This window comes from Triticum urartu, chromosome 1 (assembly GCF_003073215.2).
Source record: "Triticum urartu cultivar G1812 chromosome 1, Tu2.1, whole genome shotgun sequence".
Lineage (NCBI taxonomy): Eukaryota > Viridiplantae > Streptophyta > Magnoliopsida > Poales > Poaceae > Triticum > Triticum urartu.
This window is the reverse complement of record NC_053022.1, coordinates 471,821,382-471,844,335: the sequence shown is the minus strand read 5'-3', so window position 1 is coordinate 471,844,335 and position 22,954 is coordinate 471,821,382. Positions and strand designations below refer to the sequence as shown.

General features: G+C 41.5%; 1 protein-coding gene across 2 annotated transcripts; it reads right to left on the bottom strand.

Moving 5' to 3' along the window:
* Positions 1-19,884: 19,884 nt before the first annotated feature.
* On the bottom strand, positions 19,885-22,630 carry LOC125535750. 2 transcript variants are annotated; one of them, XM_048698834.1, is made up of 3 exons: positions 22,020-22,630; positions 21,197-21,279; positions 19,885-20,162 (listed from the first exon to the last, which is right to left on the bottom strand). In XM_048698834.1, exons 1-3 carry the CDS (start codon positions 22,532-22,534, stop codon positions 20,143-20,145), a joined length of 618 nt encoding a protein of 205 aa, XP_048554791.1. In that variant the 5' UTR covers positions 22,535-22,630; the 3' UTR covers positions 19,885-20,142. The 2 variants fall into 2 exon arrangements, with proteins under 2 accessions (XP_048554791.1, XP_048554784.1); XM_048698827.1 differs by having other exon boundaries at positions 19,885-20,157; positions 22,020-22,604.
* Between the last annotated feature and the right edge of the window lie 324 nt (positions 22,631-22,954).

Sequence of the window (22,954 nt, the reverse complement as noted above, 5' to 3'; positions counted from 1 at the left end):
CGCTTTTTCACACATAAACCTCCTTATATCCTCCTCAAAACAGCCACCATACCTACCTATTATGGCATTTCCATAGTCATTCCGAGATATATTGCCATGCAACTTTCCATCATGACACATTCATCATTGTCATATTGCTTAGCATGATCATGTAGTTGATATAGTATTTGTGGCAAAGCCACCGTTCATAATTATTTCATACATGTCACTCTTGGTCCATTGCATATCCCGGTACACCGCCGGAGGCATTCATATAGAATCATCTTTTGTTCTAGTATCGAGTTGTAATCATTGAGTTGTAAATAAATAGAAGTGTGATGATCATCATTTTCTAGAGCATTGTCCCAAGTGAGGAATTTTTTTTTAAAAAAAAAAGAGAAAGGCCATAAAAAAGAGAAGGCCCAAAAAAGAGAAAGGCCATAAAAAAGAGAAAAGGCCCAAAAAAAGAAAAAAAATGAGAGAAAAAGAGAGAAGGGACAATGTTACTATCCTTTACCACACTTGTGCTTCAAAGTAGCACCATGATCTTCATAGTAGAGAGTCTCTCATGTTATAACTTTCATATACTAGTGGGATTTTTTCATTATAGAACTTGGCTTGTATATTCCAACAATAGGCCTCCTCAAGTGCCCTAGGTCTTCGTGAGCAAGCAAGTTGGATGCACACCCACTAGTTTCTTTTGTTGAGCTTTCATACATTTATAGCTCTAGTGCATCCGTTGCATGGCGATCCCTACTCCTTGCATTAACATCAATCGGTGGGCATCTCCATAGCCCATTGATTAGCCTCGTTGATGTGAGACTTTCTCCTTTTTTGTCTTCTCCACATAACCCCCCTCATTATATTCTATTCCACCTATAGTGCTATGTCCATGGCTTGCGCTCATATATTGTGTGAAAGTTTATAGGTTTGAGATTACTAAAGTATGAAAAAATTTCTTTGCTTTTCATCGGGGTTGTGCATGATGAGAGCATTCTTGTGTGACGAAAATGAAACATGACTAAACCATATGATTTTGTAGGGATGAACTTTCTTTGGCCATGTTATTTTGAGAAGACATAATTGCTTAGTTAGTATGCTTGAAGTATTATCATTTTTATGTCAATATGAATTTTGTCTTGAATCTTTCGGATCTGAATATTCATACCACAATTAAGAAGAATTACATGCCAAGTAGCACTCCGCATCAAAAATTCTGTTTTTATCATTTACCTACTCAAGGATGAGCAGGAATTAAGCTTGGGGATGCTTGATACGTCTCCAACGTATCTATAATTTTTTATTGCTCCATGCTATATTATCTACTCTTTTGGACATTATTGGGCTTTATTATCCACTTTTATATTATTTTTGGGACTAACCTATTAACCGGAGGCCCAGCCCAGAATTGCTGTTTTTGCCTGTTTTAGGGTTTCGAAGAAAAGGAATATCAAACGGAGTCCAAACGGAATGGAACCTTCGGGAACATGATTTTCTCAACGAATAAGACCCGGGAGACTTGGACCCTATGTCAAGAAAAGAAACAGGAGGCCACGAGGTATGGGGCGCGCCCACCCCCACCAGGCGCGCCCTCCACCCTCGTGGATCCCTGTTGCTCCACCGACGTACTCCTTCCTCCTATATATACCTACGTACCCCCAAACGATCAGATACGGAGCCAAATACCTAATTCCACGGCCGCAACTTTCTGTATCCACGAGATCCCATCTTGGGGCCTGTTCCGGAGCTCCGCCGGAGGGGGCATCGATCACGGAGGGCTTCTACATCAACACCATAGCCCCTCCGAAGTGTGAGTAGTTTACCTCAGACCTACGGGTCCATAGTTAGTAGCTAGATGGCTTCTTCTCTCTTTTTGGATCTCAATACAATGTTCTCCCCCTCTCTTGTGGAGATCTATTCGATGTAATCTTCTTTTTGCGGTGTGTTTGTTGAGATCGATGAATTGTGGGTTTATGATCAAGTCTATCTATGAATAATATTTGAATCTTCTCTGAATTCTTTTATGTATGATTGGTTATCTTTGCAAGTCTCCTTGAATTATCAGTTTGGTTTGGCCTACTAGATTGATCTTTCTTGCAATGGGAGAAGTGCTTAGCTTTGGGTTCAATCTTGCGGTGTCCTTTCCCGGTGACAGTAAGGGCAGCAAGGCACGTATTGTATTGTTGCCATCGAGGATAACAAGATGGGGTTTTCATCATATTGCATGAGTTTATCCCTCTACATCATGTCATCTTGCTTAAGGTGTTACTCTGTTTTCATTAACTTAATACTCTAGATGCATGCTGGATAGCGGTCGATGAGTAGAGTAATAGTAGTAGATGCAGGCAGGAGTCGGTCTACTTGTCTCGGACGTGATGCCTATATACATGATCATACCTAGATATTATCATAACTATGCTCAATTCTGTGAATTGCTCAACAGTAATTTGTTCGCCCACCATAGAATACTTATGCTCTTGAGAGAAGCCACTAGTGAAACCTATGGCCCCCGGGTCTATCTTTATCATATTAATCTCCTACTACTTAGTTATTTTCCTTTGCTATTTACTTTGCCTTTATTTTACTTTGCATCTTTATCATAAAAATACCAAAAATATTATCTTATCATATCTATCATATCTCACTCTCGTAAGTGGCCCTATAGGGATTGACAACCCCTATTTGCATTGGTTGCGAGGATTTATTTGTTTTGTGCAGGTGCGAGGGACTTGCGTGTAGCCTCCTACTGGATTGATACCTTGGTTCTCAAAACTGAGGGAAATACTTATGCTACTTTGCTGCATCATCCCTTCCTCTTCGGGGAAAACCAACGCAGTGCTCAAGAGGTAGCAGTGTGCGGTGCCCCCCTCCACCATAATCCACCTCGGTAATATCGTAGTGGTGCTTAGGCGAAGCCCTGTTTCGGTAGCAACATCATCACCGTCATCGCGCCGTCGTGCTAACGAAGCTCTCCCTCGAAGCTCTACTGGATCGTGAGTTCATGGGACGTCACCGAGCCGAACGTGTGCAGATCGCGGAGGTGTCGTATCTTCGGTACTAGATCGGTCGATCGTGAAGACGTACGGCTACATCAACCGCGTTGTCATAACGCTTCCGCTTACGGTATATGAGGGTACGTAGACGATTAATCTCCCCTCTCGTTGCTGTGCATCACCATGATCTTGCATGTGCATAGGACTTTTTTTGAAAAACTGCGTTCCCCAACACTGTGAACCCCTGCATCGCTCTCCTGGGGCGGCTCGGGCGGAAACCCTAGTCGTCGCCGCTGAAAGAACATGCGGTGCCCCCATGTTTGGTTTTGGTAATTGATGACAATCTCTATGGACTAATGGTTTCCTTGAGTTATATTTGAAGGTTTTGTCCATAGGCTTTTCTTGGAGTTCATGTGTTGGTTTCAAGGAGAGTTTGTGTCGACCAAGGTGCTATTCAAGGAATTATCCAAAGATTGGTCATGTGAGTGTTGAGCTTATTGCAAGCATGTCTTGAAGAAGAAGATTGTGTGATCATTCATGTCTACCTTCAAGACATCATCCAAATGAAGAGAATTGGAAAGATTCAAGGTTGATCAAGATTAAGTCAAGAATGAATCAAGTTGATCAACACACAAAGCATACAAGATGTAAAGAGGGATCAAGTGATCCCATGGTATGTTTCCATGGGCTGGCGTCAAGAGGAAGATATTATACAACCCATGGAGGATGACATCAAGTGGTGGTCGTCATCAAGTTTGCGGTGTGCAAGTTCAAGTGGAGCATCACGAAGAGATCAAATGCTTGAAGCTTGCCATCCATTGTGGTCACAATGGACTTGTGAAGATGTGTGGAAGAATGGCTCACCCATAGTGGAGTATGGGGGAGCAATCAACTAGTCTTCATCGAGCCAACACAATCAAGAAAGGTGGTCCAACTTGAGGAAGTCAAGATCGTCATCATCTAGCTCCAGTGGACTATGTGCAAGACAAAGGTTTGCCCTTGATAGGTTTTCTATTTTACCGGTCTCATAGTGGTGGTTGAGAGACCGGGTTATAGGATCGATTGTCCTACTATCATGGGGGGCTCTCGATCAGTAGCTTGATCGTATCATTGGCAGAGAGCTCAAACCATTGCATCCTTACATCATCTTTATTGGTTCTTGTTTGGTTCTTCTCTTTGTGAGTTTTGGAGCTTATGGTCATCTTGGTGACAAGCTCGAGTTCATCAAAAACGGAGTTCACTCGCATCTTCTATGATGTTTTCGATGTTGGAGGTTATGCCGGTTCTTCTCGGTTGGAGATTTCACTCCTCTATTTATTGGCATACCTCCCCTGCCTCGCTGTTTTGATGCTACTCGTCGTCTTGTATCCAACAAGCTTGAGTTTGCTCAATTTGGAGCTCGTATGAAGAAGTTATGGCAGTTCTGGTTTTCTCCCTCCGGTAGTACCGCGGTCGGCAGCGGTAGTACCGCTTATAGCATCAAGCGGTAGTACCGCTCCAGTACCGCTCTACTACCGCCTCGATTTTGGGTCCTGCTCTTTTCGTGTCGGGTTTAGCAGTAGTTGCACGGTAGTTCCGCCTACCGCCTATAAGCGGTAGTACCGCTCCGGTCGGGCGGCAGTACCGCTACTGCATTACTGCCGCCGTACTCTGCTCTGCCCTGCCTCTTTTGGTCCCGTGTTCTGCTCCTCTAGCGGTAGTACCGCTGGGGTGAGCGGTAGTGCCGCTTATATGCGGTACTACCGCCCCAAGGTTCATGTTTTGTTGCTCCTTTTCCCTGCTTCTTCCGCCCGAGCGGTAGTACCGCTCATGTGCGGGCTGAGCACATAACGGTTGGATTTCCCCCTCCTATTAAAGGGGGTCTTCTTCCCCAATGAACCTTATCCTTTGAGCTCGTGTTCTTCCCCATTGTTGACCTTCTTCGAGCTTGCTAACTCTCAATCCCTCTGTGGATTCTTGCTAGTTTTTGAGGGAAAAGAGAGAGGAGATCTAGATCCACATTTCCACCAATCACTTTCTCCTCTATGTGAGGGGAACCCCTTGGATCTAGATCTTGGAGTTCTTGGTGTTCTCCTTCTTGTTCTTCCTCTCATCTTCCTCCCTAGCATTTGTTGCTTCCGTGGGATTTGGGAGAGAAGGACTTGGGAACTCCGTGTGCCCTTGCTATTGCATTTGGTGCATCGGTTTGAGTTCTCCACGGTGATACGTGGAATTTACAAGTTGAGAAGCTTATTACTCTTGGGTGCTTGGTGCCCTTGAGCTTGTTCCTCTTGGGTTCTTGGGCGCCCTAGACGGTTGAGGTCACCTCGGAGCCATATTCCATTGTGGTGAAGCTTCATGGTGTCGTTGGGGAGTTAACCCCAACCTTTGTGGTGTTCGGAGCTCAATCATTGTGGTGTAAAGCTCCGGGCAAGCGTCGGGGTCTCCAATTAGGTTGTGGAGATCGCCCCGAGCAATTTGACGGGTTCCGGTGACCGCCCCCAAGGGTTGCCAAACTGTACGGGTTCGGTGACCGCCCCCAAGGGTTGCCATTTGTACGGGTTCGGTGACCGCCCTCAAGGGTCCCTTAGTGGAATCACGGCATCTTGCATTGTGCGAGGTTGTGAGGAGATTACGGGGGCCCTAGTGGCTTCTTGGGGAGCATTGTGCCTCCACACCGCTCCAAACGGAGATTAGTATCCGCAAGGGTGTGAACTTCGGGATACATCATCGTCTCCGCGTGCCTCGGTTATCTCTTACCCAAGCCCTTTTACTTATGCACTTTACTTTGTGATAGCCATATTGTTTCTTGTCATATATCTTGCTATCACATAGTTGCTTATCTTGCTTACCTTAAGTTGTTGGTGCACCTTGGTGAGCCTACTTGTTTTAGGTTTTGTGCTTGACAAATTAACCGCTAGGTTTATTCCGCAATTGTTCAAGCCTAAACCGTAATTATTTTAAAACGCCTATTCACCCCCCCCCCCCCTCTCTCTAGGCGACATCCATGGTCTTTCAGCCGCCTCCAGCCTTTTCTCCCTCGTCTCCCCCGCTGCCACCGGAGGACGCCGGCAGGCAAAGCCCCCTGGCAAACTGCAGTAGCAGGTTTGCCTTCTCACGTGGTGGTTGATACGTCTCCAACGTATCTATAATTTTTGATTGTTCCATGCTATTATATTATCAACCTTGGATGTTTTATATGCATTTATATGCTATTTTATATGGTTTTTGGGACTAACCTATTAACCTAGAGCCCAGTGCCAGTTTTTGTTTTTTTCCTTGTTTTAGAGTATCGCAGAAAAGGAAAATCAAATGGAGACCAATTGACCTGAAACTTCACAAAACTTATTTTTTGGACCAGAAGAAGACCACGGAGTATCGGACTTGGACCAGGAGAGTCACGGGCTGCCCACGAGAATGGGGGAGCGCCCACCCCCCTGGGCGCACCCCCTGCCTCATGGATAGCCCGGAGATCCACTGACGTACTTCTTCCTCCCATATATACCCATATACCCTAAAAACATCGGGGAGCATAATAGATCGGGAGTCCCGCCACCAGAAGCCTCCGTAGCCACCGAAAACCAATCTAGACCCGTTCCGGCACCCTGCCGGAGTGGGAATCCCTCTCCAGTGGCCATCTTCATCATCCCGGCGCTCTCCATGATGAGGAGGGAGTAGTTCTCCCTCGGGGCTGAGGGTATGTACTAGTAGCTATGTGTTTGATCTCTCTCTCTCTCTCTCGTGTTCTTGAGGTGGTACGATCTTGATGTATCGTGAGCTTTGCTATTATAGTTGGATCTTATGATGTTTCTCCCCCTCTACTCTCTTGTAATGGATTGAGTTTTCCCTTTGAAGTTATCTTATCGGATTGAGTCTTTAAGGATTTGAGAACACTTGATGTATGTCTTGCGTGGGATACCCGTGGTGACAATGGGGCATTCTATTGATCCACTTGATGTATGTTTTGGTGATCAACTTGCGGGTTCCGTGACCTTGGGAATCTGTGCATAGGGGTTGGCACACGTTTTCGTCTTGACTCTCTGGTAGAAACTTTGGGGCACTCTTTGAAGTACTTTGTGTTGGTTTGAATAGATGAATCTGAGATTGTGTGATGCATATCGTATAATCATACCCACGGATACTTGAGGTGACATTGGAGTATCTAGGTGACATTAGGGTTTTCGTTGATTTGTGTCTTAAGGTGTTATTTTACTATGAACTCTAGGGCTGTTTGTGACACTTATAGGAATAGCCCAATGGATTGATCGGAAAGAATAACTTTGAGGTGGTTTCATACCCTACCATAATCTCTTCGTTTGTTCTCCGCTATTAGTGACTTTGGAGTGACTCTTTGTTGCATGTTGAGGGATAGTTATGTGATCCAATTATGTTATTATTGTTGAGAGAACTTGCACTAGTGAAAGTGTGAACCCTAGGCCTTGTTTCAACGCATTGCAATACCGTTTACACTCACTTTTACCATTAGTTACCTTGTTGTTTTTATATTTTTCAGATTACAAAAGCTTTATCTACCATCCATATTGCAATTGTATCACCATCTCTTCGCCGAACTAGTGCACCTATACAATCTACCATTGTATTGGGTGTGTTGGGGACACAAGAGACTCTTTGTTATTTGGTTGCAGGGTTGCTTGAGAGAGACCATCTTCATCCTACGCCTCCTACAGATTGATAAACCTTAGGCCATCCACTTGAGGGAAATTTGCTACTGTCCTACAAACCTCTGCACTTGGAGGGCCAACAACGTCTACAAGAAGAAGGTTGTGTTGTAGACATCAAGCTCTTTTCTGGCGCCGTTGCCGGGGAGGTTAGCGCTTGAAGGTATATCTTTAGATCTTGCAATCGAATCTTTTTATTTCTTGTTTTATCACTAGTTTAGTTTATAAAACAAAACTACAAAAAAAATGGAATTGAGTTTGCCTCATACGCTTCATCTTTTTAATATCTTTCGTAAGTATGATGGAAAGGAAAATTGTGCCAAAGTGTTAGAAGAAGAATGCATTAAAATGTTTGGCACTAAATCTTTGAATGATGAGCATGATTGCAATGTTGTTAGTATGAATTCCTTGAATATCCATGATGCTAATGATATGCAAAGCCACAAGCTTGGGGAAGCTATGTTTGATGAAGATGATATTTTTTGTCCCCCAAGTTTTGATGAGCAAATTTATTATGATTAAATAATGCCTCCTATTTATGATGATTATATTGATGAAAGTGGATTTGGAGAGGTCATGACTTTATTTTGTGATGAATCCACTAACCCGGAAGAGGTTCCAATTTATTATGAGAACAAAGTTGCTATCTATGATGATTATTGTGATGACTTGTATGCTATAAATAATAGTGATATCCATGAAACTTTTCATCATGATTTTAACCTTAAATTGGATTATGCCTCACATGATAGTTATTTTGTTGAGTTTGCTCCCACTATTATTCATGAGAAGAATCTTGCTTATGTGGAGAGTAGTAAATTTTGTATGCTTGTAGATCATGAAAAGAATGCTTTAGGTGCTGCTTATATTTTTGAATTCATTCGTGATGCTAGTGAAAATTATTATGAGGGAGCAACTTATGCTTGTAGGAATTGCAATAATATCAAGTTTCCTCTCTATGTGCTTAAAGTTTTGAAGTTATGTTTGTTTTGCCCTCCTATGCTAATTGATTCTTGTTCCCACAAGTTGTTTGCTCACAAAATCCCTATGCATAGGAAGTGGGTTAGACTTAAATGTGCTAGTCATATTCTTCATGATGCTCTCTTTATGTTTCAATTTTTATCCTTTATGTGAGCATCATTGAAATCGTCATGCCTAGCTAGGGGCGTTAAACGATTGCGCTTGTTGGGAGACAACCCAATTTTATTTTTGTTCCTTGCTTCTTGTTCCTGTTTAGTAATAAATTATTTATCTAGACTCTGTTATGATTGAGTTTTTATGTTTTAGTTAGTGTTTGTACCAAGTAGAACCGTTGGGAAGACTTGGGGAAAGTCTTGTTGATCTTGCTGTAAAAAACAGAAATTTTAGCGCTCACGAGAATTGCTGCCATTTTTATTTGGATAGTGATATTTAGTTCATTATTTTTGAAGATGATTAATAGATAAATTCCTCACGTCCATCAATTTATTTTAGAATTTTTGGGGTTCCATAAGTTTGCGTTAGTTACAGATTACTACAGACTGTTCTGTTTTTGACAGATTCTGTTTTTCGTGTATTGTTTGCTTATTTTAATGAATCTATGAGTAGCATCGGAGGGTATGAACCATAGATGAGTTTGAATACAGTAGATATTACACCAATATAAATAAAGAATGATTTCATTACGGTACCTTGAAGTGGTATTTTGTTTTCTTTCGCTAACGGAGCTCATGAGTTTTCTACTTTAAGTTTTGTGTTGTGAAGTTTTCAAGTTTTGGGTAAAGATTTGATGGATTATGGAACAAGGAGTGGCAAGATCCTAAGCTTGGGTATGCCCAAGGCACCCCAAGGCAATATTCAAGGACAACCAAGAGCCTAATCTTGGGGATGCCCTAGAAGGCATCCCCTCTTTCGTCTTCGTTCATCGGTAACTTTACCTGGAGCTATGTTTTTATTTACCACATGATATGTGTTTTGCTTGGAGAGTCATTTTATTTTATTTAGTTTTGCTTGTTGTTTAAATAAAATACCAAGATCTGTAATTATTAAATGTTAGAGAGTCTTCATGTAGTTGCATAATTATTTGACTACTCATTGATCTTCACTTATATCTTCCGGAGTAGTTTGTTGTTGCTCTAGTGCTTCACTTATATCTTTTTAGAGCACGGTGGTGGTTTAATTTTATAGAAATAGATGAACTCTCATGATTCACTTATATTATTTTGAGAGTCCTAAACATCATGGTAATTTTCTTTGGTTATGAATTTAGTCCTAATATGATGGGCATCCAAGAGGGATATAATAAAAACTTTCATATAAAGTGCATTGAATACTATGAGAAGTTTGATACTTGATAATTGTTTTGAGATATGGAGATTGTGATATTAGAGTCGTGCTAGTTGAGTAGTTGTGAATTTGAGAAATGCTTGTGTTAAAGTTTGTGATTCCCAGAGCATGCACGTCTGGTGAACTGTTATGTTAAGAAGTCGGAGCATGATGTATTTATTGATTGTCCTCCTTATGAGTGGCGGTCGGGGATGAGCGATGGTCTTTTCCTACCAATCTATCCCCCTAGGAGCATGCGCGTAGTACTTTGCTTCGATAACTAATAGATTTTGGCAATAAGTATGTGAGTTCTTTATGACTAATGTTGAGTCAATGGATTATACGCACTCTCGCCCTTCCACCATTGCTAGCCTCTCTAATACCGCGCACCTTTCGCCGGTATCATACACCCACCATATACCTTCCTCAAAACAGCCACCATACCTACCTATCATGGCATTTCCATAGCCATTCCGAGATATATTGCCATGCAACTTTCCACCGTTCTGTTTACTATGACACGCTCCATCATTGTCATCTTGCTTTGCATGATCATGTAGTTGGAATTGTATTTGTGGCAAAGCCACCGTTAATAATTCTTTCATACATGTCACTCATGCATCATTACACATCCCGGTACACCGCCGGAGGCATTCATATAGAGTCATACTTTGTTCTAGTATCGAGTTGTAATCTTTGAGTTGTAAATAAATAGAAGTGTGATGATCATCATTAATAGAGCATTGTCCCCCCCCCCAACAAAAAAGAGAAAGGCCAAAAAAGGGAGGCCCAAAAAATAAAAAAAGGGAGCAATGGTACTATCCTTTTACCACACTTGTGCTTCAAAGTAGCACCATGATCTTCATGATAGAGAGTCTCTTGTTTTGTCACTTTCATATACTAGTGGGAAATTTTCATTATAGAACTTGGCTTGTATATTCCAACAATGGGCCTCCTCAAGTGCCCTAGGTCTTCATGAGCAAGCAAGTTGGATGCACACCCACTTAGTTTATTTTGTTGAGATTTCATACATTTATAGCTCTAGTGCATCCGTTGCATGGCAATCCCTACTCACTCACATTGATATCTATTAATGGGCATCTCCATAGCCCGTTGATACGCCTAGTTGATGTGAGACTATCTTCTCCATTTTATCTTCTCCACAACCACCATTATATTCCACCTATAGTGCTATATCCATGGCTCACGCTCATATATTGCGTGAAGATTGAAAAAGTTTGAGAACATCAAAAGTATGAAACAATTGCTTGGCTTGTCATCGGGCTTGTGCATGATTTAAATATGTTGTGTGGTGAAGATGGAGCATAGCCAGACTATATGATTTTGTAGGGATAGCTTTCTTTGGCCATGTTATTTTAAGAAGACATGATTGCTTTGCTAGTATGCATGAAGTATTATTATTTTTATGTCAATATTAAACTTTTGTCTTGAATCTTATGGATCTGAATATTCTTGCCACAATAAAGAGAACTACATGGATAAATATGTTAGGTAGTATTCCACATCAAAAATTCTGTTTTTATCATTTACCTACTCGAGGACGAGCAGGAATTAAGCTTGGGGATGCTGATACGTCTCCAACGTATCTATAATTTTTGATTGTTCCATGCTATTATATTATCAACATTGGATGTTTTATATGCATTTATATGCTATTTTATATGATTTTTGGGACTAACCTATTAACCTAGAGCCCAGTGCCAGTTTCTGTTTTTTCCTTGTTTTAGAGTATCGCAGAAAAGGAAAATCAAACGGAGTCCAATTGACCTGAAACTTCATGAAACTTATTTTTGGACCAGAAGAAGCTCACGGAGTATCGGAGTTGGACCAGGAGAGTCCCGGGCTGCCCACGAGGGTGGGGGGCGCGCCCCCCTGCCTCGTGGACAGCTCGGAGATCCACCGACGTACTTCTTCCTCCCATATATACCCATATACCCTAAAAACATCGGGGAGCAGAATAGATCGGGAGTTCCGCCGCCAGAAGCCTCCATAGCCACCGAAAACCAATCTAGACCCGTTCCGGCACCCTGTCGGAGGGGGAATCCCTCTCCGGTGGCCATCTTCATCATCCCGGCGCTCTCCATGACGAGGAGGGAGTAGTTCTCCCTCGGGGCTGAGGGTATGTACCAGTAGTTATGTGTTTGATCTCTCTCTCTCTCGTGTTCTTGAGGTGGTACGATCTTGATGTATCGCGAGCTTTGCTATTATAGTTGGATCTTATGATGTTTCTCTCCCTCTACTCTCTTGTAATGGATTGAGTTTTCCCTTTGAAGTTATCTTATCGAATTGAGTCTTTAAGGATTTGAGAACACTTGATGTATGTCTTGCGTGGGATACCCGTGGTGACAATGGGGTATTCTATTGATCCACTTGATGTATGTTTTGGTGATCAACTTGCGGGTTCCGTGACCTTGGGAATCTATGCATAGGGGTTGGCACACGTTTTCATCTTGACTCTCCGGTAGAAACTTTGGGGCACTCTTTGAAGTACTTTGTGTTGGTTTGAATAGATGAATCTGAGATTGTGTGATGCATATCGTATAATCATACCCACGGATACTTGAGGTGACATTGGAGTATCTAGGTGACATTAGGGTTTTGGTTGATTTGTTTCTTAAGGTGTTATTTTACTACTAACTCTAGGGTTGTTCGTGACACTTATAGGAATAGCCCAATGGATTGGTCGGAAAGAATAACTTTGAGGTGGTTTCGTACCCTACCATAATCTCTTCGTTTGTTCTCCGCTATTAGTGACTTTGGAGTGACTCTTTGTTGCATGTTGAGGGATAGTTATGTGATCCAATTATGTTATTATTGTTGAGAGAACTTTCACTAGTGAAAGTATGAACCCTAGGCCTTGTTTCAACGCATGGCAATACCGTTTACGCTCACTTTCACCATTAGTTACCTTGCTGTTTTTATATTTTCAGATTACAAAGACCTTTATCTACCATCCATATTGCACTTGTATCACCATCTCTTCACCGAACTAGTGCACCTATACAATCTACCATTGTATTGGGTGTGTTGGGACACAAGACACTCTTTGTTATTTGGTTGCAGGGTTGCTTGAGAGAGACCATCTTCATCCTATGCCTCCTACGGATTGATAAACCTTAGGTCATCCACTTGAGGGAAGTTTGCTACTGTCCTACAAACCTCTGCACTTGGAGGCCCAACAACGTCTACAAGAAGAAGGTTGTGTAGTAGACATCAGCGGTTTCTCCCTCGCGGGGAGCTCTCTGGTCGTGTCAGCGTGTCGCCCCGGACAACGCGGTGATGGCGGCGGAGATTGGGAACTGGGGCAGGGGCCCTAAAAGGTGGTGGTGGTCCTCCCATGGCGGATGGCGGCTCAGGCCATGTTTGCCGATGCGACGCGGCGGTGTGGTCTTGTGGTGGTGGCATGGTCATTCGGTCATGCATCGGCAACATGGTGGTGGCCTCAAATCCGGTGTGCTCGAGGTCATGGCGGTCATTAACGTGGGCTTCGGGCGGCCTAGACTACAGGCCGCTGGTGGAGGTTCGGGACCACCATTCCAGGAGGGAGACGACTGGCGGTGTGGGGCTGCTAGCTGATACGTCTCCAACGTATCTATAATTTATGAAGTATTCGTGCTATTATATTATCAACCTTGGATGTTTTATATGCATTTATATGCTATTTTATATGATTTTTGGGACTAACCTATTAACCTAGTGCCCAGTGCCAGTTTTTGTTTTTTTCCTTGTTTTTGAGTTTTACAGAAAAGGAATATCAAATGGAGTCCAATTGACGTGAGACCGACGCCAAAAATTCCTATAAATACAAAAACCTCGAAAAATTAACCTAGATCAGGAGTTCCGCCGCCAAAAGCCTCCGTGGCCGCTGAAAACCAATCTAGGCCCTCTCTGGCACCCTGCCGGAGGGGGCCATCATCACCGGAGGGCATGGAGGAGGATCCCGGAGGGGCCATCATCACCATGAAGGCCAAGGACCAGAGGGAGAACCTCTCCCCATCTAGGGGGGAGGCCATGGAGGAGGAAGCACAAGGGGGAGAACCTCTCCTCCTCTCTCTCGGTGGCACCGGAGTGCCATCGGGAGGGGAATCATCGCCGCGGTGATCGTCTTCATCAACATCACCATCCTCATCTCTTTTACGCGGTCCACACTCCCGCACCCCGCTGTAATCCCTACTTGAACATGGTGCTTTATGCCACATATTATGATCCAATGATGTGTTGCCATCCTATGATGTTTTGAGTAGATATCTTGTCTTTGGGTTGATTGATGATCTAGATTGGTATGAGTTGTATGTTTTACTTTGATGTTGTCCTATGGTGCCCTCCGTGTCGCGCAAGCATGAGGGGTTCCCGCTGTAGGGTGTTGCAATACGTTCATGATTCGCTTATAGTGGGTTGGTGAGTGACTGAAACACAAACCCGAGTAAGGGGGTTGTTGTGTATGGGAATAAAGAGGACTTGATGCTTTAATGCTATGGTTGGGTTTTACCTTAATGATCTCTAGTAGTTGTGGATGCTTGCTAGAGTTCCAATCATAAGTGCATATGATCCAAGTAGATAAAGTATGTTAGCTTATGCCTCTCCCTCATATGAAACTGCAATAGTGATTACCGGTCTTGTTAACAATTGCCTAGGACAATTCCGCACACCGATCCACCATTATTCCACACTCGCTATTTATAATATTTAGTAATATATTCTAACTTCATGATAATAGAACCTACTTTTATATTTTAGCTCTCCGATATCATACAAAGTTATCCTCTTCATACCCACAACATAGTTTTATTTCTCGTTGCTAGTTGGAAGCAAACGTTCGGTGTACGTAGAGTCGTATCAGTGGCAGATAGGGCTTGAGAGAATATTGATCTTACCTTTAGCTCCTTGTGGGTTCGACATTCCATACTTATCACTTCCACCTTTGGAAATTTCTACGATGATTCCTTGCACTTGGGGATTATCAAGCTCTTTTCTGGCGCCGTTGCCGGGGAGCAATAGCGTGGGGTTGATATTCTCGTGTATGCTTGTTTGCTTTCTTCACTAAGTAGATTTTGTTTTTTATCTTTTGTTTCTTTTTAGTTGTGGGTGAACATAATTTTTTTTTAAAGAATGAAAATACTAAAAAAATTACTTGCCTCTCATGCCTAAAAATTTTTCAAAAAGAGAAGTGATTGGAAAGTTATGCATTGAAGAAGTGAGGGTCGACCTTGAGCACTTGTGTTCATGCTCACGAAAACAATGTAGAATTTTTCATGGAAGTTTCTCTGTAAATAATTATCCTCTTATATATATCCATTGTATTATAAAAATAATGTGCCGAGCTTTGGTTTTAGGATGATTAGATTGCTTGTTTACTATGTGCAGAACAAAAACAGAAACTTTAGCTGTAGCGCGTGATTTTACATTTTTTTACTGGAAAGTTAAATGGGTCTGAAACATTTTGCAAATTAATTCTATATAAATTTTTCAAATTTTAAATTTTATTTCATAATTTTTGGAGTTACATAAGTTTACTAAACCTTCAGATTACTACAGACTGTCCTGTTTTAGACAGATTCTGTTTTTCGTGTGTTGTTTGCTTATTTTGATGAATCTATGGGTAGTATCGGGGGGTATGAACCATGGTGAAGTTGGAATATAGTATATATAGTTCTAATATGAAATTGGAATGTTCTTGCAACAGTACCTAAAGGTAGTGATTTGCTTTATTATACTAACGGATCTCACAAAGTTTTTGTTAAAGTTTTTTGTGGATGAAGTGTTCGAAGAACGAGGAGTTACGGATGTGAGAAGAAGAAAGAGAGGCAAGAGATCAAGCTTGGGGATGACCAAGGCACCCCAAGTAAATATTCTAAGGATACTCAAGCATCTAAGCTTGGGGATGCCCCGGTTGGCATTCCATCTTTCTTCTTCAACAAATATCGATATACCTCGGTTTTTGTTTTGTTCACATGATTTGTGTCCTTTGTGTTTTTCTTTTTCTTTAAGAACCGTGCTAGTATGAGATGTCCCTTCATCAATTTATAGAATACTTCGTGTGCTTCACTTATATCTTTTAAGTATGATCTTATAGAATTGCTCTTTGAGCTTCACTTAAATCCTTTGAGTATGGTTTTATAGAATGCTTCATGTGCTTCACTTATACATTTTGAGCTTGGATATTGGTTGGTTTATATTAATGGTAGAATGCTCCATGAACTTCACTTATATCTTTTGGAGTATGAATAATACTATCATCTAAAGTGGATTTAGAAGAAGTTTGCTCCCACTATCCCGAATGAGGGGAATTTTGCTTATGCGGAGAGTAGTAAAATTTCTATGCTCGTAGATCATGAAAAGAATGCTTTATGTGATGGTAATATTGTTGAAATAATTCATGATGCTACTGAAAATTATTATGAGGGAGGAATACATGCTTGTAGGAGTGCAATAATATCAAGTTTTCCTCTCTATGTGCTTAAAGTTTTGAAGTTATACTTGTTTTGCCTTCCTATGCTAGTTGATTCTTGTTCCCATAAATTGTGTGCTCAAAAAATCCCTAGGCATAGGAAGTGGGTTAGGTTTAAATGTGCTAGTCATATTCTTCATTATGCTCTCTTTATGTTCAAGTCTTATCTTTCATGTGAGCATCATTGAAATCATCATGCCTAGCTAAAAGGCAGTGAAGAAAAGCGCTTGTTGGGAGACAACCCAATATTTACCCTTACTGTTTTTGTGTGTTTACATGATTAAGCTACTGTAGTAATCATGTTTTATAGCTTTTTTCAATAAAGTGCCAAGTAAGACCTTTGGGAAGACTTGCGTGAAAGTTAATGTGATTTTGCTCTAAAAAACAGAAACTTTGCGCTCACGAGATTAGCTGCCATTTTTTTACAGAAGAGTGATTTGGTGCTGATTCTTTTTGCAGAAGATTAATAGACAAATTCCTCACGTCCACCTATTTATTGCATAATTTTTTGAGTATCAGAATTATGGTTAGTGTTCAGATCATTACAGACTGTTCTGTTTCTGACAGATTCTGTTTTCATTGCATAGTTTGCTTGTTTTCTAGTTTCTATGAATTATATTCCTCAATATAAATTGTAGAAATGATATGGTACAGTAGGCATTGTGTGATAACAATTATGATCTTTGTCTTTGACAGTACCAAGGTGAATGGTTTACTCTTTATCATACTAACCTACCTCACGAAGTTCCGTTAAGTTTTGTGTGATTGAAGTTTTCAAGCTTTGGGTGAGATATCGATATGAGGAGAATAATGAGTGGAAAGACCCTAAGCTTGGTTATGCCCAAGGCACCCCAAGGTAATATTCAAGGAAGAATCAAGCGCCTAAGCTTGGGGATGCCCCGGAGGGCATCCCCTCTTTCATCTTCAAAACTATCGGTATACCTTACTCAGAGCTATATTTTTATTCGTCACATGATATGTGTTTTGCTTGGAGCGTATTTTCAATTTCACTTGTTGTTTGAATAAAATCATTGGATCTGAAATATTAAATGAAAAAGAATCCTCCCATGGCTAGTTAATTATTTGACTACTCGGTGTCCTTCACTATTATCTTTTGGAGTAGTTTGTCATTTACTCACGTGCTTCACGTATATCCTATGAGTAAATGGTTGAATAATTGAATATCATAAATCTGAATTTATATATGTTTCATATGCTTATACCATGGGGAGTAATGACTTCACATAGAATAAGTATAGGTAGTAAACTTATTGAAAGTTAGCAAACGTAGAATTGGTCACTTGAACAATTCATGAAAGAATATTGAAGGAAGAGAGATTTCACATATAAATGTACTATCTTGGACATCTTTTGTAATTGTGAGCACTCATTAAAATATTACATGCTAAAAGGTTGATGTCGGACAAGGAAGACAACGTAATGGGTTATGTTTTCTTATATCTGAAATAAAGTATATTATCTTGGATCATCCAACATGTTGAGCTTGCTTTTTCCCCCTCATGCTAGCCAAATTCTTTGCACCAAGTAGAGATACTATTTGTGCTTCCAAACATTCCTTAAACCAGTTTTTCCATGAGAGTCCACCATACCTACCTATGGATTGAGTAAGATCCTTCAAGTAAGTTGTCATCGGTGCATGCAATAAAAATTGCTCTCTAAATATGTATGATCTATTAATGTGGAGAAAATAAGCTTTATACGATCTTGTGATGTGGAAGAAATAAAAGCGACGGACTGCATAATAAAGGTCCATATCACAAGTGGCAATATAAAGTGACGTTCTTTTGCATTAAGATTTTGTGCATCCGACCATAAGAGCGCATGAAAACCTATGCTTCCCTCTGCGAAGGGCCTATCTTTTACTTTTATCTCCTACCTTATGTAAGAGTCATGGTGACCTTCACCTTTCCTTTTTACATTTTATCCTTTGGCAAACACATTGTGTTGGAAAGATCTTGATATATATATCCAATTGGATGTAAGTTATCATGAACTATTATTGTTGACATTACCCTTGAGGTAAAAGGTTGGGAGGCGAATCTATAAGCCCCTATCTTTCTCTGTGTCCGATTAAAACTTTGAACCCATAAATATCACGTGAGTGTTAGCAATTATGACAGATTAAATGATAGTTGAGTATGTGGAGTTTGCTAAATCAAAGCTCTGACATAGACCCTTCCTGAAAATAAGATGAATTGCAATTGTTTGATGACTGAGAATATAGTTTGTTAGTTTCAAGAGAGTTTATGATCTACACTTTAACATGTGAATAGCTTGTTACTTGATCATGAAAAGTTTTATGAAAATGAGCTACTGTTATGATATATAATGATGCTAGAAAAAGTGATTGGAACTATCATTGATGAAACTTATGCACTTGCTAGCATTCACACTTCATAAATTATTTCTTTTATCATTTACCTACTCGAGGACGGGCAGGAATTAAGCTTGGGGATGCTGATACGTCTCCAACGTATCTATAATTTATGAAGTATTCATGCTATTATATTATCAACCTTGGATGTTTTATATGCATTTATATGCTATTTTATATGATTTTTGGGACTAACCTATTAACCTAGTTCCCAGTGCCAGTTTTTGTTTTTTCCTTGTTTTTGAGTTTTACAGAAAAGGAATATCAAACGGAGTCCAATTGACGTGCCAATTTTTGACGATTTTTTATGGACCAAAAGAAGACCCCGGAGTAAAAGAGTTAGGCCAGGAGAGTCCTGGGGCATCCACGAGGGTGCCCCCCCCCCCCGTAGGCGCATGGGTCTGCCTCGTGGACACCTCGTGCACCTCCTTGACATGAGACCGACGCCAAAAATTACTATAAATACATAAACCTCGGAAAATTAACCTAGATCGGGAGTTCCGCCGCCAGAAGCCTCCGTAGCCACCGAAAACCAATATAGGCCCTCTTTGGCACCCTGCCGGAGGGGGGCCATCATCACCGGAGGGCATGGAGGAGGATCCCGGAGGGGCCATCCACTACAAAAAATCTGTTAATACATGACGGATCCAGTCCGTCACAGACCAGTACAAAACCATCACAGATGTGCATGCATGACGGATTCGAAATCCGTCATGTATATCGCGTCATAATTTGACTTCGTACCTTCCATGACGATTTTGTGCCGTCACAGCTCTACCCTAGGCCCGCCCAGCCCGAACTAAGCCCAAGCTTTGGTGACAGAACAAGCCGTCATGGAACCGGATGACATGGCAACTTATGTGGCTTTGACGTGGCAGCCCAAGGCCCATCAGTTTTCGTTCTATAGATTTTCAACCGAATATCTCATTTTTACATTAAGCCAATTAGAAGTTTGTCACTTTTGGCCAATAGTTTTTGTGTTTTTCCTTTTTACCCACATCAGGTGGAAATCAAAGTAAGGTATTTTCTATCTAATTTTCAAGCTTAGTATTCAATCAGGGCCATAAACCAAAAAGAATTTTCACATAGCAGCCAAAGCTTATTACAATCACATTACTCTTTAGATGACCAGCAAAAGATATTTACATAGTTGTATAATTTTCACATAGCAGCTGAAGCTTATTAGCATCAGGCTACTGTTTAGATGACCCAGCAATTACACATTTACATAGATGGCTCATGGAGGATTTACAAACATCATTAGTACAACACTTTGCGTTTTCTTGTAACTGTTCTGAAACAGGAGCCTCGGATTTATGTGTACCGTATTCACTTGCAAAAACCTTATATACCAGTGACCTGCACTATACAATCACAAAAAGAACGAAGTTAATCACCATGAGGACAAATTTATATAAGTGCAAAGAATTATTAGCTAGGAAAATATGGATGCTCGGGGCAAGGCGTAGATACAAACAATGGCTAAACTATTTTAAGAGGACTAAGATGACAAATCTTCGAGCAATACGGATATCTAATTTTGAAAGTACAAGTTGTTGTACTTCCGTTTACTTAAGTCGCAATGAAAGATCAAAACAACATGAGGAAAAACAAATGCAACATTGGAAGTTTGGCAATAGGAAGGTGCACATCAATCTTTTGTATATGAATAGCTGCAAGGATGTCGGGCAGCAATAACACCATTGCCACTCGGAAGTGTGCAAAATTTATCATCAAACTCTAAATCTGGTTTATCAATGAATACAGCTCGGTATTCACAGGTACTGATCAATCAATATCACAATAATACGTATGATGGCTACTTTCACCACATAACACATAGAAATTTTACACATAATATAGAACAGAGAAGCAGTGTAATTGCAGGCCTAGTTAACAAACAATCTTACTCTTAGTCACTCGATCGAGTGAGATAATAAACTACTTTAATATCAAAACTCTAAACAGAACATGACGGCCAGTTAATACCGTAACAGAAATCATGTCTCCAAAGCATATTTTAACAGAATGGATATTGCAATATATAATCATATAAAGCGAACAAGTCGATATTGCAGTTAACATGCTTTGACTGCTCAGAATAGATCTTTTTCAAGGACCTGGAATATGACTAATTATTATAACAGAACGACATTGCAATATATAATCATATAAAGCGAACAAGTCGATATTGCCGTAACATGCTTTGACTGCTCACAATAGATTTAACAGAACGGATATTGCAATATATAATCATATAAAGCAAACAAGTCGATATTGCAATTAACATGCTTTGACTGCTCCACAATAGATCATTTTCAAGGATCTAGAATATGACTAATTATTATATACTTGATTGAGTAAAATTTCCACGGGAAGGACGATTTTGTGCGCCTACCTTGAGAGTTGCAGAAAGGAGCCATGCTCACCCACCATGCCCACCGCCAACAACCATGTGCAGAGGCGAAACAAATATACTCACTGTATACATCAAAATAAAGCAATAGTATTGTTTATTCATGTAAGTAAGATTAGCACTGGAATGAATCAATAAGGGTACAGACTTTACTGTATACATTGTTTTTTGAAGTATTTTATACCACAGCTTTATCACACAAGAATTCCTCGACTTCTCTCTAGAGTCAACACACTATATTATCCACTACTGAAGTTGTACTATTTCAGCAAGCAAGCAGAGAATGTTTGAAGAAGCACATATATGTAGAAAAACACAAGAAAAACATAGGCATATGGACGTCTTTGGGACTCTCCGCTGCTCTAGCTACAACTACCCATGCAAGACCACCATAGCTAAGTGCAGAGATTCATGCATTTCAGTTAACAGCAGAAGAGAGGATGCCTTTAACCAGGCAAATGTTGTATTTAGGCATTCTTATCTCCTGTTCTGTGAGAACATATACATAGATGACAGAAACTACATAGATCCCAGTGACTGAATTCTTTCACACAGTAACAATGATTACTTGAAGACTGCATACTGGGTGGTATACGTTGCCTAATTCCAGCCCATATCGAGCCTACCACCACAATTTGCTAAGAAACTACATGTACGACAGAGCCTAACAGTTGTGCTGGAGATGCACCAATTAACAATGTATACCATCAAAAGCATGTACCTATAAATAGTACTACATGTATAATAGAGCTGCCTTGTGTGTCTTACTGTATTATTTAATATCGACAAAGAGACGAGCATGAACCTCAGGGCTTGACAATGGTGAAGGCCGCCACTGCAGTCACGCAGTAGCACTAGGCCACGGCGTCGAGGAAGCCAACAGGAGAGGTGGGCCAGGCGCTGGTGACCAGTGGCGACTAGGGTTGGCTGCTGCCTCCAGCGAGCCGTCGCACGGCCGCTCAACTCCGACAAGGCCGACGTCGGGCTTGAGCTCTGTGCCGGATCTGCGCGTGCCCAAGTTGCAGCTGCCATTGCTCCTGTGGGCGCCGTCGCCGTCGAACTCCCTAGATCAGAACCACAAGCGGGATGGGGGAGGGAGGGTAACCAGTGGGAGTGGTACTGGAGGATGTACGGGAGAGTCTCGGTAAGAGGGAGGGCGCAGGTGGGGAGATGGAGGAAGGAGAGACCGCCGGAACGGTGGGGCTGCAGAGGAGGGGTAGTGGAGGGGATTGAGGAAGAGGGATAAGATTCTGGGGGCGGCGGCGGAGGTAGAAGAGATTGTGGAAGGGAGTGCGCTAGGGTTAGGTCGGTTTTATACATGAATGGTTTGGGCGGGCTCAAGTGGGCTGCGGGCGGGCTGCAGGGCTGTACTAGACCGTCGGTGACGGTTTTCGAAATTGTCACCAGAAATCTGCCATGAATTAACAGGTTTCTTGTAGTGATCATCACCATGAAGGCCAAGGACCAGAGGGAGAACCTCTCCCCATCTAGGGGGGAGGCCATGGAGGAGGAAGCACAAGGGGGAGAACCTCTCCTCCTCTCTCTCGGTGGCACCGGAGTGCTATCGGGAGGGGAATCATCGCCGCAGTGATCGTCTTCATCAACATCACCATCATCATCACCATCCTTATCTCTTTTATGCGGTCCACTCTCCCGCACCCCGCTGTAATCCCAACTTGAACATGGTGCTTTATGCCACATATTATGATCCAATGATGTGTTGCCATCCTATGATGTTTT

What these genes read in the sequence shown, in the direction of transcription:
- LOC125535750 (XM_048698827.1), bottom strand. Translation starts at nt 22,534, where the DNA reads ATGTATAAAACCGACCTAACCCTAGCGCACTCCCTTCCACAATCTCTT. An exon ending in CACCATTGTCAAGCCCTGAG is followed by an intron (nt 21,280 to 22,019) that starts GTTCATGCTCGT and finishes TGATGTATACAG; the next exon opens with TGAGTATATTTGTTTCGCCT. An exon ending in TCCTTTCTGCAACTCTCAAG is followed by an intron (nt 20,158 to 21,196) that starts GTAGGCGCACAA and finishes TGTATAGTGCAG; the next exon opens with GTCACTGGTATATAAGGTTT.